The following is a 12,656-nucleotide window of genomic DNA, read 5'->3' as shown; positions in this document are numbered from 1 at the left end:
TCACTCGTCACGTGGATCTCTCATCATAAGTCCATGGGAGTGCGTCTTACCAATCTTCCGTAGCTTCCTCATGACAGAATATTGCCTGCTTTCCTGTGGATGAATAATAGTCTGTGCTCAAACAAGGAGGAATTCCTTTTTTGGTCTTATAGTCCTATTAACTATTCATCTTTGAAAGATTCAAAGATCCATTCCATAAATTTGAAATATCATTGAATTTTCTACATATTTGTTGTGAACTACTAACTCCACATAACTGGAAAGAAACCTACTAGCCACACTTGGAAATGACTTGTTCTTGTTTGGTGGTGGTGGTGGTGGTGGTGTGTGTGTGTGGGGGGGGGGGGGTGTTATGTTTTAAGACAGGGTTTCTCTGCATAGCCCTGGCTGTCCTGGAACTTGGTTTGTAGACCAGGCTGGCCTTGAACTCAGAGATCCACCTGCCTCTGCGTCTCATGTGGCACCATTGCCCAGCTAAAAAAAAATTTTTTTTTTCATTTAAATAACACAAATCCAAGCTCATGTAAGCCAGGCATGGTAACACATGCCTATAGTCCCAGCTATTTGGAAGGCTGAGGCATGAGGATCCTAAGTTTGAGGGGATGTCATGAAACTTTGACTTTAAACGCAACAGTGAGGAGCCTACGGTTAACATCACTGACTGCTCTTCCAGAGACCCAAACCTCCTTTCCATCACCCACGCTGCAGCGGCACAGAGCCGCCTGTAACTCCAGTCCCAGAGGATCTGGCGCCCTCTTCTGGCATCTCCAGGTACTGCGTGAGCATGGTACTCAATACAGGCGTGCAAAACACCCCTACATATAGAAATGAATAAAATCAAAAGAAATAATAATTGAAAGCTAAAGTAAATAAATAAATATGCTTAGGCACAGGAAACTCATCACTGGGGACTCCGATCGCTGTACTAGCCAATACGTGACGACTATGCGCTCATAGCCCAAACACTCGCGGCGTGCTTGCCTCGGAGGGACACAGTCTAGACCTCTTACCTGCTGCCGGGCCATGTCCCACACATTATGAAGTCTTCGCTATTGTTTTCCTTTACAAAGCAATCCTCTAAGAAAAGAAAGACACAGATTAGGATTAAAAGAAAAGAAAAAGACTCATATACGGAAAAGAATAGAAAATAAGTCAAACTACTTTTCAAGCAGCCGGATTTTCATTCTCTGATGGGATCAACATGGGCATTCAGGGAGGCATGGAGCCTTAGAGAGAGAGGAGGAAGGAAGGAAGAAGGATGGAGAGATGGAAGAGTGGACGATCACTGCCATTACCTCCTCCTTCCACTCAAGATGGGCCGGAGGCCGGCTCTGGGCAAAGCCGGACAAGACTCCGCTGTGACTGGTGTGAGCAGACTGTGAGCAGACTGCACGTCTACTAGAGCAACATGAGGTTCAGAACTCATTAAAGAGGGGTAAGGTGGAGCTCAGGACGGAGGGAATGGGCACAGAAGATGTATTGGCATTGCAAAAACTAAATAAATAAATACTTGAGAGGAGGGAAGGGTCTTAGAAATTTCTGGTTCCCTCTGGCCAAGTCAGGTATTCTGAACTCACTCTGAGAACCATGGCAGCGAGCTGAGATCTGAATGTCAGAGATGGCAGCAGCTGTGCTCTGGGGTCTGAGCCGTTGTTTTTCCAGAGAAACTCAAAGAATGAGGTAATTCTCTACACAGTGTGTGTGTGTGTTTGTGTGTGTGTGTGTGTGTGCGAGAATCAACCATGCACAAGGACAAAGGGTAAACAGCGAGAACTTACTGTTGGACGTAGAGTTAGGGCCACAGTTCTTCTTAACACATTTATGGTTCAGAATTCCCATGAACAGCTGCTGACCAACCAGGGCAAAGATGCTGAGGCAAAAGAGAGTGAGGATCATCACATCCACCAGCTTCTTCACTGAGCGCAGCAGGGCCCCTACGATGACCTTCAGACCTGGGGACATGAGACATTTGGGGAGAAATATCCCTCAGCCCCTGACTAGACATGGGCAACAGCCAGGGAGGGCTTGACGAAGGCCTGGGAAGCTGTCGGCTGCAGGCTGCAGGCTGGACATCGAGAAGTGACCCGTTTAAGGTTCTAAAGCCCCGAGGGCCTAACCTCAGATGCCGTTACCAAAGCATCAAGCCTGAGGTCTCCAACCCCACCATTCACCTGCCTCAGGGCTGCTTTGAGGAGCCAATGAGGAAACTTTGGGGTGGTGGGAGGGGTCATGTCAGACAGATGCAGGAGTCTCTCTTGTGTGAAGGCTCCTCCACAGCTGGGGATCACAGGAAGCCCACACCAGAGAATGACCCAGACTTGCAGTTAATGTTTAGTAGTTACTAAGGTACAGGAGGGGTTGTGAGGCATAGCTGCTCTGTGGGAGCAGAGGCACATGCTAGGGCAGGGAGGGTGTCTGCATCTAAACAATGTCCCAGAGGATTGGCTTAGACTGCCAATGATGTTAAGGTACTCTCCTTCCCATTCACCAACTCACTGGTGAAATATTACTAAGCATGGGCTACATCCACGGCAAAGACACCAAAGGTACAAATGAGATTACCTTGAGGTGCACTAGCAAATGTTTCAGGCTGGGTCTTCAAAGCAAGGGATAGGAAAAGCCTTCCTGGCTGAGCTGTCTGGTACAGATCCTGAATCCGCCATCCCTTCAAGCTATAAACACGATGTCACTAAACAGTCTAGGGTTCTACGGAAGCACTGAAGACCCCAAACGGCCAAAGCAACGGGTCCTGTGTGGAGGAGCAATGATACCGGGACCACCATACTTGATTTCAAATGACATGACAGGGCCATAATAATGAGGCAGCCAGAGGACTCATGGTCACCGACAAGAGAGAACACAGGACCAGGAAATAACGCCACCCAGGGACAGCCACCTCATTTTGATGATGAGTCAGAGACAAACATCAGATAAGGAATGTCTATCTCTGCAACGGATGATCCTGGGGAAACAGGGGGGTCACATATGGAATGTCAGACCTCAATTCGTATGCCTGCACAAAAAAATCTATTCACAATGGATTAGAGGCCTTACTGTAAGACCTGAATCTCTGAATCTGTCAGAGAAAAGCAGGGGGAAACAATTCCCAATGCAGGTGTAGGCAGTGAAAAGATGCTGACGGCTCAGGAGACAGGTCCAGGGACAGGACCAAGGCAGACAGGGAGGCAGCTGACAGACAGGACAGACCTCTGCCCATGCACAGCTGATAGGACAGGACAGACCTCTGCTCGTGCACAGTTGCCAGGACAGGACAGACCTCTGCCAATGCACAGCTGACAGGACAGGACAGACCTCTGCCCATCCACAACTGACAGGACAGGACAGACCTCTGCTCGTGCACAGTTGCCAGGACAGGACAGACCTCTGCCAATGCACAGCTGACAGGACAGGACAGACCTCTGCCAATGCACAGATGACAGACAGGACAGACCTCTGCCCATCCACAACTGACAGGACAGGACAAGACCTGCCTGTCCACAGCTGATAGAGAACTGGGCTAAGAAGAACTCAAAAAGTTAAGCACTAATAAAATCATCTATGACTAAGTGGGTAAATGAATTCAACAAAAATAAATATTTAAAAATTTATTTATTCATTCATTTATTGTTTATTTGAGACAGTGTTTCTTTGTATAGAAGCCATTGTCCTAAAATAAGGAACATTTTTAAAAGTCAAATGTATTTTAACTTTTCACACCATACTTTAAAAACGACACTGTTGTAGAATGATTTGATACAGTCTTAAACAGAAGGAGAAATGGAAATTATTCAGGTTATCAAGCCCTTTTTTCTCAAATCAAACATTTTTTGGTTGTGAGCCTAGCCTTTAACGGCTGAATCATCTCTCCAGCTCCAAATCAAACATTTTTAAGATCACTTTTCCTCAGTGGGTCAAGAAGAGCGTTCAGTGACTGGCAGTGTCTGGACTCTGGTTGTGCTAATGGTCCAGGGAAGTAAAGAAAATCCCAACGCCTCAAATGCCACCTCAGAGGCGTAACGTGCTGGATTCTTTGGGATGGGACTGGTTCCTGTTATTTCAAAAAGAACAATAAATGACCAGTCTGTGTATGAAAATAAACACTCAGAACCCTTAGCTGTAAGGGAAATGCAAGTTGAGAGTTCAGTGAAAGAAAAACACTTTTTTGAGGGGACATGAGTGTGTCAGGGCACGAGTCACTGCTTAGAGATTTGCTTCTGGATACCCCTATAGGAGTGTTGGCTTGGGAGAGAGAGGCAGAGGTGGAGGGAGGGGAGGGGAGGGTTGGTGTGAGGGAAAGAGGGAGGGAAAGGAGGGAGGGGTAGAGGAGGGAGGGGGAGGGATGGTGTGAGGGAGGGGGAGGAAAGGAGAGAGGAAGGAGGAGGGAGAGGGAGGGAGAGGGAGAAAAGGAGGAAGGGAGGAAGAGAAGAAATGGGAAGGGAGAAGGAAGGGAAGGAAAGTAGTTGAAAATGGAGGGAAGGAAGGAGAGAGGGAAAGAGTCAAGAGGGGGCTAATAAGAACTCGTGTGGAGAGAAAGAATCCTTACAGACACTATGGAAATCAGCATGGAGGATACTCGAAACTAAATATAGAACCACCATACAATCTTGCTACACCACTCCTAAGTGTATGTTTGTGTACCTGAGGTCAACACACACTAGAGATGTCTGACACCCATATTAAATGTGATGTCATCCACAGTAGCAAAACCAGATAGCTGGCTATGAACTGCCCAATGGGGGTGGGGGTAGGCGGAACCAACCCCGTTCCTCTGGGAAAGCGGTAAGAGCTCCTAACTGTGGAGCCGTTCTCCACCATCAGCACCAACACCAACACCACACCCTAGTTCACAATTGTTTTAATGCCAGAGAGCATTTTAGCTAAAAACCGGGGCTTACCTGAGATAACAGAAATCGCTTTCAGGGCTCTGAACACCCGGAAGGTACGAAGAGCCGAAAGATTGACTTTGTTACCTGGCAGCCAAGTTGCGATCCTAGAAGACAAAATACAGAGAAAGCCCAGGGCAGCTCAATGTGGTTACATCGTACGTCTCCACAGAGGCCAGAGATCGGCAGCCGGTGTCTTCTTCAGTCGCTGCACACCTTACAGTTTTTGAGACAGGGTCTCTCACTGAACCCAGGGCTTGCCAGTTGGGCTGAGCCAGCTGGTGGGCAAGCAGGGGATCCTTCTGTCTCTGCCTCACTAGATCTGGCATTATAAGCGCAAGGCACCACGAACAGCTGCTTTTATGTGGGTGCTCGGCTCAGTCCCAGGAACCTTATATTGTGCACAGCAAGGACTTTACTGACCGAGCCCTGGAGCTTGTGCTCTTAATCTCTGAGTCAGGACATCTTCAATAGCCAGGAGCGTGCAAGCAGTGATCTTCAAATGTGAAAGTCTGGGGTGAATAGCGCCCTCTAGCGCCTTCTGTGACTGAAATGAGTAAAACCCAAGCCAAGTGCTAACCACAAAGTCTGGCACAAAAACCTTCAGCGGATGTACTGCTCTCACGCTGGCTTGATTTACTTTACTTACTCCATCACTCAGGCGTCAAGACTGTTTGTTTCCGTAAGGAAGAATCTCAATACTCAGCCTGAGTGAGCTACCACTAATTCAAAATGGCTCTCTGAGGTTGGGGGTGTGGCTCAGCGGGTAAAGGGACTCGCCCTCCGCCCTCCCCTCCGAGGCTGGACAACCTGAGTCCAAAGCCCGGAACCCGCATAAAAAGCCAGACACGGTGGCACACATCTGCAATCCCTGCACTCCTATGACCCCACAGGAAGCAGAGACAGGAGGATCACCCAGAAGCTCACAGACCAGTTAGCCTGTAATATGTGGTACACAGAAGCAGGAAACGTCCCGTCTCAGTAAGACAGAAGGCGAGCGCAGACTCCCGGAAGTTGTCCTCTGACCTCCACGTGAATTCCATAGGAAGAAAATTGGGGTGGGAGTGGGAGGCCTGGGGAGCCGGCTCATGGTTAAAGTGCTTTCCCTGCAAGCACACCGTAGAGTTTGGATCCCCAGAACTCCTGTAAATGTTGGGTGGGCGTGGCCTCCCACCAGTGATTCCAGATTCAGAGGCAGGGGATCCCCAGAACAAGCCAGTCACTCAGAGTAGCCCTATCAGTGAGCTCTGGGTTTGATTGAGAGGCCTGCCTGAATATAAGATGGAAGGGCAGGTGGATGCTTCCTGACATCAGTCTCTGGCTTCCACATGCGTGCACACACATGTGTACACATACAAAAACACGTCTCAAAAAAAATAACACAAACAAAAAGCATACATCCCATTCTCTTGCTTAAAACCCTTCCCAGCTTCCCAGCTCTGACCCTCCGTGTAAAGACGGAATGAGCTCCTTGGCTTGGTTTTTAAGATGGGATTGCTCCCGTCTTACCAACACAGACTCTGCCGCCATCCCCCAGCCGCACACAAAGGCCCCAAGTGGGAAATCACACCACAGTTCACTCAACATTAAACTTAAAACCCAAACTAAAAAAAATTAAAAATAAAAATAAAACTTCTAAGATGAAACTTTGTGATCTCATAGTAGCCAAAGATTCTTGCCAGAGTCGGACACCAATGCCTATCCTGGTCACCTGCCAACCACACTGTAACTGGCATTAAACCTCTCTTTCCCTCCGAGCTGTGAGCCTCCTGTGCCTTTTCTCTTGCTTTGTTTTGTTTTTAGTGCTTACAGAGCCCGGCACACAGGGTAAGACCAAGAGAGAGGGCGCGTGCCTAGCGGCTCCCGCCAGTGGCTCCCTGGTGTTGCTTTGGGTCCACCATCTCTACCCTGAGATCCACACAACTTCAGGCCCCTCCGCCGTTCTTGTAGATCCACACAGAACCCCAAAGGAAGCAAAGGGAGCCTTTACCACCCCAAGTGCCTCTCACAAAAATCTCCAACAGTCTTACGCTGTTCCAATGACAATGAAGTCCAGCCAGTTCCACGGATCCCGGAGGAAGGAAAACTCATCCACAATGAAGCCTCTTGCCAATATTTTAATCACAGCTTCTAAAATATAAATCCCGATGAAGACATATCTACAAAGAAAATCATTCATAAGAAAGAATGGATATGATAAATGACAGGGAAAGAAAGGAGCCACAGAGGGAGGGGCCTCGGAGGTGGGCGTTGGCTTAGCATGCATGAGGCCCTGAGTTCAAGTCCCAGTGTCACATAAACCAGGCTTGGTGGTGTAAGCCTGTAGTCTCCACGCTGGTGAGATGGAATGGAAACAGGAGGGCCAGAGGGGCTGGAGAGACGGCTCAGTGACTAAGGGAACTGCTTGTTCTTCCACAAGACCAGAGTTCAGTTCCCAGAAGCCACATGGAGTCTGACAACTGTCTCTAACTCTGATTTAAAATAAAATAAATAAATACTCTAAGTGTAGAAAAATAAGTGTTGAAAATAAAAGACAGAAAGTGATGTACCACACCTGTTCCCAGTGTAAAGAAATATTTAAAAAAACTTTTTTTTTCACATAATCTCATTGTGTGAGCAAGACTGGCCTTGAACTCATAACCCTTCTGTCTCTGCTTCCAAAGTTCTGGGACGACAAATGCTGTCATGACTCATATAAATAATTACTTTTAAAGATTTATTTTTATTTATGTATCTGTATATATATGTGTGGGCATGTGCACATGAGTGCAAGTTAACTTGGAGGCCAGAAGAGGGCGCCAGATCCCCTACAGCTGGAGCTATATGTAGTTGCGGTCTATCTGATGTGGATGCTGGGACCTAAACCAGGCTCTTCTTCAAAGGCAGCAAGCCATCTCCTGTCCACTGAGCCTTCTCTCCAGCCACCATGAAATATATGGGTTTTTGGGGTTTTTTTTTACTCACATTTTTTAGACCAAGTCTCACTAAGTAGTCTAGGCTTCCCTCAAATGTCTGACTGTCCTCTCTCTGTTCCACTTCCTAACCTCCAGGATTGCAGGCTTCTGTTGCTGTGCCTAGCTAAGAAGGTAAACATTTGACCACAGAAGTATTTGAATGTAAAATGTGATTTGATTGGTTCCTATGCTCATGGTGGCAGAATAAGCTGATACAAACATCTCAGAAAATATTTTGTGTATGAATATGTACTTAAAATGTAAAATATAAATATATTAACCATATAAGCAAAATATAAATATAAAATATTAATATGTACTTAAAAGTGTTACGTTGCATAACTGATCCAGGAAAGTCGTTTCCAATCATCTATCCTGAGAAAAATAATAATCTAAAAGTAGCTTTATACAAAAAGATGGCTGTGTGGCTAATGCTAAAATACTAGAGGCTTTGAGCAATTACAGGGTACCAAGCAAACTATCGCATATCGATCAAAATAGATCCTCATAAAGCTGATATGGGCACAAAAAGAAAAAACATTTAAAATCTAGACACAAAAACATATGTGTTTGGGGAGGCATAGGATCTAAATACATTCATGTATGAAACTACCAAAGAATAAATAATGACAAGTTCATGTGCACAGCTTGACACAAATATTTTTAATTCTTCTAAAGACATTTTATTTCTATCTACAAAAATAAAATTGACTCAGCCAGAATTTATGCTGGGGAGGCGAGACCCACCCCCTACTCCCCACTCAACTCCAATTTAAGACTGTCATTTGTCAAAGCATACTTTCTGGGGTTGAGGGGTGGTGTTTCAGGGTTTTTCAGTCTTTTGGTTTTGTTTTTTGAGAAGGGTTTTAAGGCTGGCCTTAAGTTCAATATCTATCTGAGGATGCCCTTGAGTCTTCTGATCCTCCAGCCTCACCTCCCAAGTGCTGAGACCACAGCGTGCACCTCTGCGCCGTGTTTCTGTAGTGCTGGGAATGGAACCAAGGGCTGCGTGCAAGCATTCTACCATGGGAGCCACATCCAGAGCCCCTCAGTTAGCTTTTAAAAATGAAAGACTTCAGGGTTTGTGGACAATACTCACTCAGGAATTTCATTGTCAAAACTACTGTCCATAGAATTAGCCATGAACATACAGTTGATGATCACCGTGCAGATGATGAACATGCTGAAGACAGTGACGAGGACGGTTAAGGCCCAGACACTGCAGGAGGCCAGAGACTGCCAGTGTGATGGGGATCTCTGAGCTGCTGGCTCTGAACAATTCAGTGTCATCCCCACCTCTGGAGAAGGTTCCCTACTCAACAGCAGCCTCCTCACAGGGAGAGCTACTGTCCCTTCCACACACCTCATTCTTATAGATATAAAACAAAAAAACAAAAAACCCTGGCCCTAGGTTGGGGATGCTGTAGCCTGATGGAAGAGTATTTACCCAGCATGCACTAGGCCCTGGCCTCTGTCCTCAGTACTGCGTGGACCAGGTGTGACAGCTCACACCCGTAATCTCCTCACCTAGGAGCCGAGCACAGTGAGCATCAATAGTTCTACATGGTCCTCAGATCACAGAGAGTCTGAGGCCAGCCTGGACTACGTGAGACCCAGGTGCCATGTGACCTAGAAACTCCCCACAGAGTCAGGTTCAGGCTGACTCAGCTGAAACTGCAGCCTTAACCAGTCCATCTTCATCCCATCCCCCCCTCGCAGTCATCTTCACCCCGTGCCCCAGCAGCAGCGGGAAAAGGCAAACAGAGCCCAGGACACCTGCACACTAAGCAGGCGCACCACTCCTGGGCACCACCTGCTGGGCCCTTCCACCTGCCATCCTGCTTCGTTTCTTCCTTCTCCAGAGAGTTTTTCTCTGCTGTACCACTTAAATGAGAGTCCCTACCACAGACCCTGTTTCCAGGAACTATGTGTACAGATCCGCATCAGCCTTCCCAGTCTCCGGTCTAAAATGGTCTAACCTCTTCTGTGCTCACTTAGACTCCTGCTCTGGGCATGTCTCCTGAAGCTGAGGCTCCCACACACTCACCACCCCACACAGCGCCAGGCACACCTCAGGGGCACTTTGGGAACAAAGACTATTTGCTTCCACTGACACTGGAGCTGGTCGGGCGCATACTGAAGCCCTGTGCTCAACCCCCCCCCCCCCGCCCCCAGCACTGCATAAACTGCGTGTGGAGGCACATTCCTGGGAGCCCAGAACTTGGGAGGTAGGGGTGGGGAGGTCAAAAGTTTGAGGTTATCTTCTGCTACATAGGGATTTCAAGGATAGCCTGAGCTACGAGACCCCGACTCAAATTAACAACAGCAATGGCAAAAGAACATCTGTGGACCCCTGGTGCCGGCACAGGTGTCCAGGCTGGACATAGAGAAAGGATATGAATGGACAGAGATGCGAATCATTAAGCTCCTGACAGGATTGAAAGGCCCCAGAATGAACAAGGCCCGCTTGGCGCTGAAGCGATAGATTGTTCTCTTCTTGTTCAACACCATGAATGTCTGTGAAGAAATCATAACACAAAAATTAACACGCCAGCAAAACAACAGTCTTCCAAGGCCCGTTAGAGAAAGTTCTAGGGAACCATGTCCACAGCCCTGAGTCACGGTGGCAGTCTCTGGTGGCAGAATTATTGACCAGTGCCCTGGAGACTCCAGAGGCCAACTGTTCCCACCGGCCTTAAGATCAGTGATGTGCTGTGGGTGTTTATGCTACAGGACACACTGGAGAGCGCAGCCTTGAAGGCCTAGACAGCAGGGTGTGGTGTCATATCTGGGCAAGCAAACCGTCAATGCTGAAGTTCCCAGCACATCCGTGTGGAGTCAGAAGGAGACTTACACAGAAACCGAGCTGGAACAGCCGCACATAGCAGGCCTCTTACAATACCACCATTCTCAAAGAAATGTTTGCAATTCGTCTTGAGATACAAAGAGACGATGTGGTTATGCAGCAGGTCTGAGCAGTTCTAATGAAATAACCAATCTGTTTCTAACCTTTAAACTACTTCAGGGGCTGGTGAGAGGGCTCAACAGGTGAAGGTGCTTGCCGCCAAAGCTGGAGACCTGAGTTTGATCCTGAGGACCCATATGATGATAGGACAGAACTGATTCTAACAGGTAGTCCTGTGACCTTTACACATGTGCTAGGACATCATACAACACACACACACACACACACACACACACACGCACACAATCAATTAATTGATTGATTAAACAAATAAATGCAGAGAGTTCCAGGGAAAGGTCACCAGGTGTGATGCAGTGTGATGTATAATGCTGACTGTTTTTTGTGCATCTCTGTGAAGGACCATCTAGATTGTGTTAATTAAGGTGGGAAGACCCATCCTGAACGTGGGCAGTACCACCCTCACAGCCTGGGGTCCTGACCGATCCTGAACGTGGGCAGTACCACCCACACAGCCTGGGGTCCCGACCGATCCTGAACGTGGGCAGTACCACCCTCACAGCCTGGAGTCCTGACCGATCCTGAACGTGGGCAGTACCACCCTCACAGCCTGGGGTCCTGACCGATCCTGAACGTGGGCAGTACCACCCTCACAGCCTGGGGTCCTGACCGATCCTGAACGTGGGCAGTACCACCCTCACAGCCTGGGGTCCTGACCGATCCTGAACGTGGGCAGTACCACCCTCACAGCCTGGGGTCCTGACTGATAAAAGGAGACAGTGAGCTAAGCACCACCATTCATCTCCCTCTGCTCCCCGACTGTGGGTGTCATGTGACCTGCCACCCTCGAGCTCCAGCCACCTCACGCTCTGACCTCACAGACTGTAGCCCCTCAAGGTGTAAGTCAAAATGAACACTTCCTCCACTAAGTTGCTTCGTGTCAGGGGTTTATCACAACTGCAAGGAGAGTAACTAACACACAAAGGTTCCTGCTCATCCCCCAAGACAAATCCCCCAAGGCCTATCTGTCTGTGCTCTTTACCTGAGGAAGGAGGTGGGTACTGCCCCTACGCATGGAGGCTTTGCCATCTGTCAGGGACTGGGGCTCTCCTGGCCCTTAGAGGCAGGTCCACAGATCTGGACATCAGCCAGACCAGCCAGAGTCCCAGCTCTAGACAGCCCTGTGGGCTACTTTAGTTTCCTTTCGGTTGCTTGGATAAAGCTCATTACCAAAAGCAACTTGGGAGTAAAGGACATGCTCAGCTCACACACCCGGTCACATGACAGGAAGTTAGGGCAGGACCCCCGAGGCAGAAACTGAAGTGAAACCATGGAGGGACGCTGTTTCCCCATGGCCTGCCCAGTCTGCTTCCTCATATACACCACAGAACCATTTGCCCACGGGTGGCACCTCCCACAGTGGGCTGGGCCCTCCCATGCAATCATTAATCAAGAAAATGACACATAGGCTTGTCCACGGGCCAACCTGATGGAGGCATTTTCTCAACCATTTTTCTTCTTCCCCAATGGCCCTGGCTGGTGTCAAGTGGACAAAGAACTAACCAGCATACACACCATGCTCAGTTCTTCCCAACATGTGTCCCTGAGCACGGGGACAGAGCAGCCCCGAAAGCTACTTGTCACTGTCTCACCAGCTTCTGCCACTCACCTCGAACTCTCCTCTCCATTTAACAGCAGATCGGCTCATCTAACTGTTCTGAGGCTGACGGTCACGGGGCTGGGGCCACTCCTGTATCCCATCTCACTGCTCCTCTTGGGTGAGGGGAAATCCCTCTTAACCTTACGGTCTAGCACATACTCAGGTTAGAAGGACAGACCATGGCTAAAGCTAGAATAGTGGTGTAGCATTGGCTCTACACCAGAACATTGTAGACA

At 48.3% G+C, this 12,656-nt stretch overlaps 1 protein-coding gene across 1 annotated transcript in view; it reads right to left on the bottom strand.

Moving 5' to 3' along the window:
- Scn11a (sodium voltage-gated channel alpha subunit 11) overlaps window positions 1-11,940 on the bottom strand; it is a 62,290-nt gene extending 50,350 nt beyond the window's left edge. Inside the window, exons 1-7 of the mRNA XM_052186978.1 lie at window positions 11,803-11,940; window positions 10,236-10,354; window positions 8,937-9,029; window positions 6,914-7,042; window positions 4,896-4,990; window positions 1,779-1,952; window positions 1,011-1,077 (exon numbers count right to left, since the gene is read on the bottom strand). Of these exons, the coding sequence (XP_052042938.1) occupies window positions 1,011-1,077; window positions 1,779-1,952; window positions 4,896-4,990; window positions 6,914-7,042; window positions 8,937-9,029; window positions 10,236-10,354; window positions 11,803-11,835 (710 nt within the window). The 5' untranslated portion in view covers window positions 11,836-11,940. The remainder of the gene's footprint in view (window positions 1-1,010; window positions 1,078-1,778; window positions 1,953-4,895; window positions 4,991-6,913; window positions 7,043-8,936; window positions 9,030-10,235; window positions 10,355-11,802) is intronic.
- Between the last annotated feature and the right edge of the window lie 716 nt (window positions 11,941-12,656).

Source organism: Apodemus sylvaticus, chromosome 7, assembly GCF_947179515.1.
Source record: "Apodemus sylvaticus chromosome 7, mApoSyl1.1, whole genome shotgun sequence".
NCBI lineage: Eukaryota > Metazoa > Chordata > Mammalia > Rodentia > Muridae > Apodemus > Apodemus sylvaticus.
This window is presented reverse-complemented; position numbering and strand designations above follow the sequence as displayed.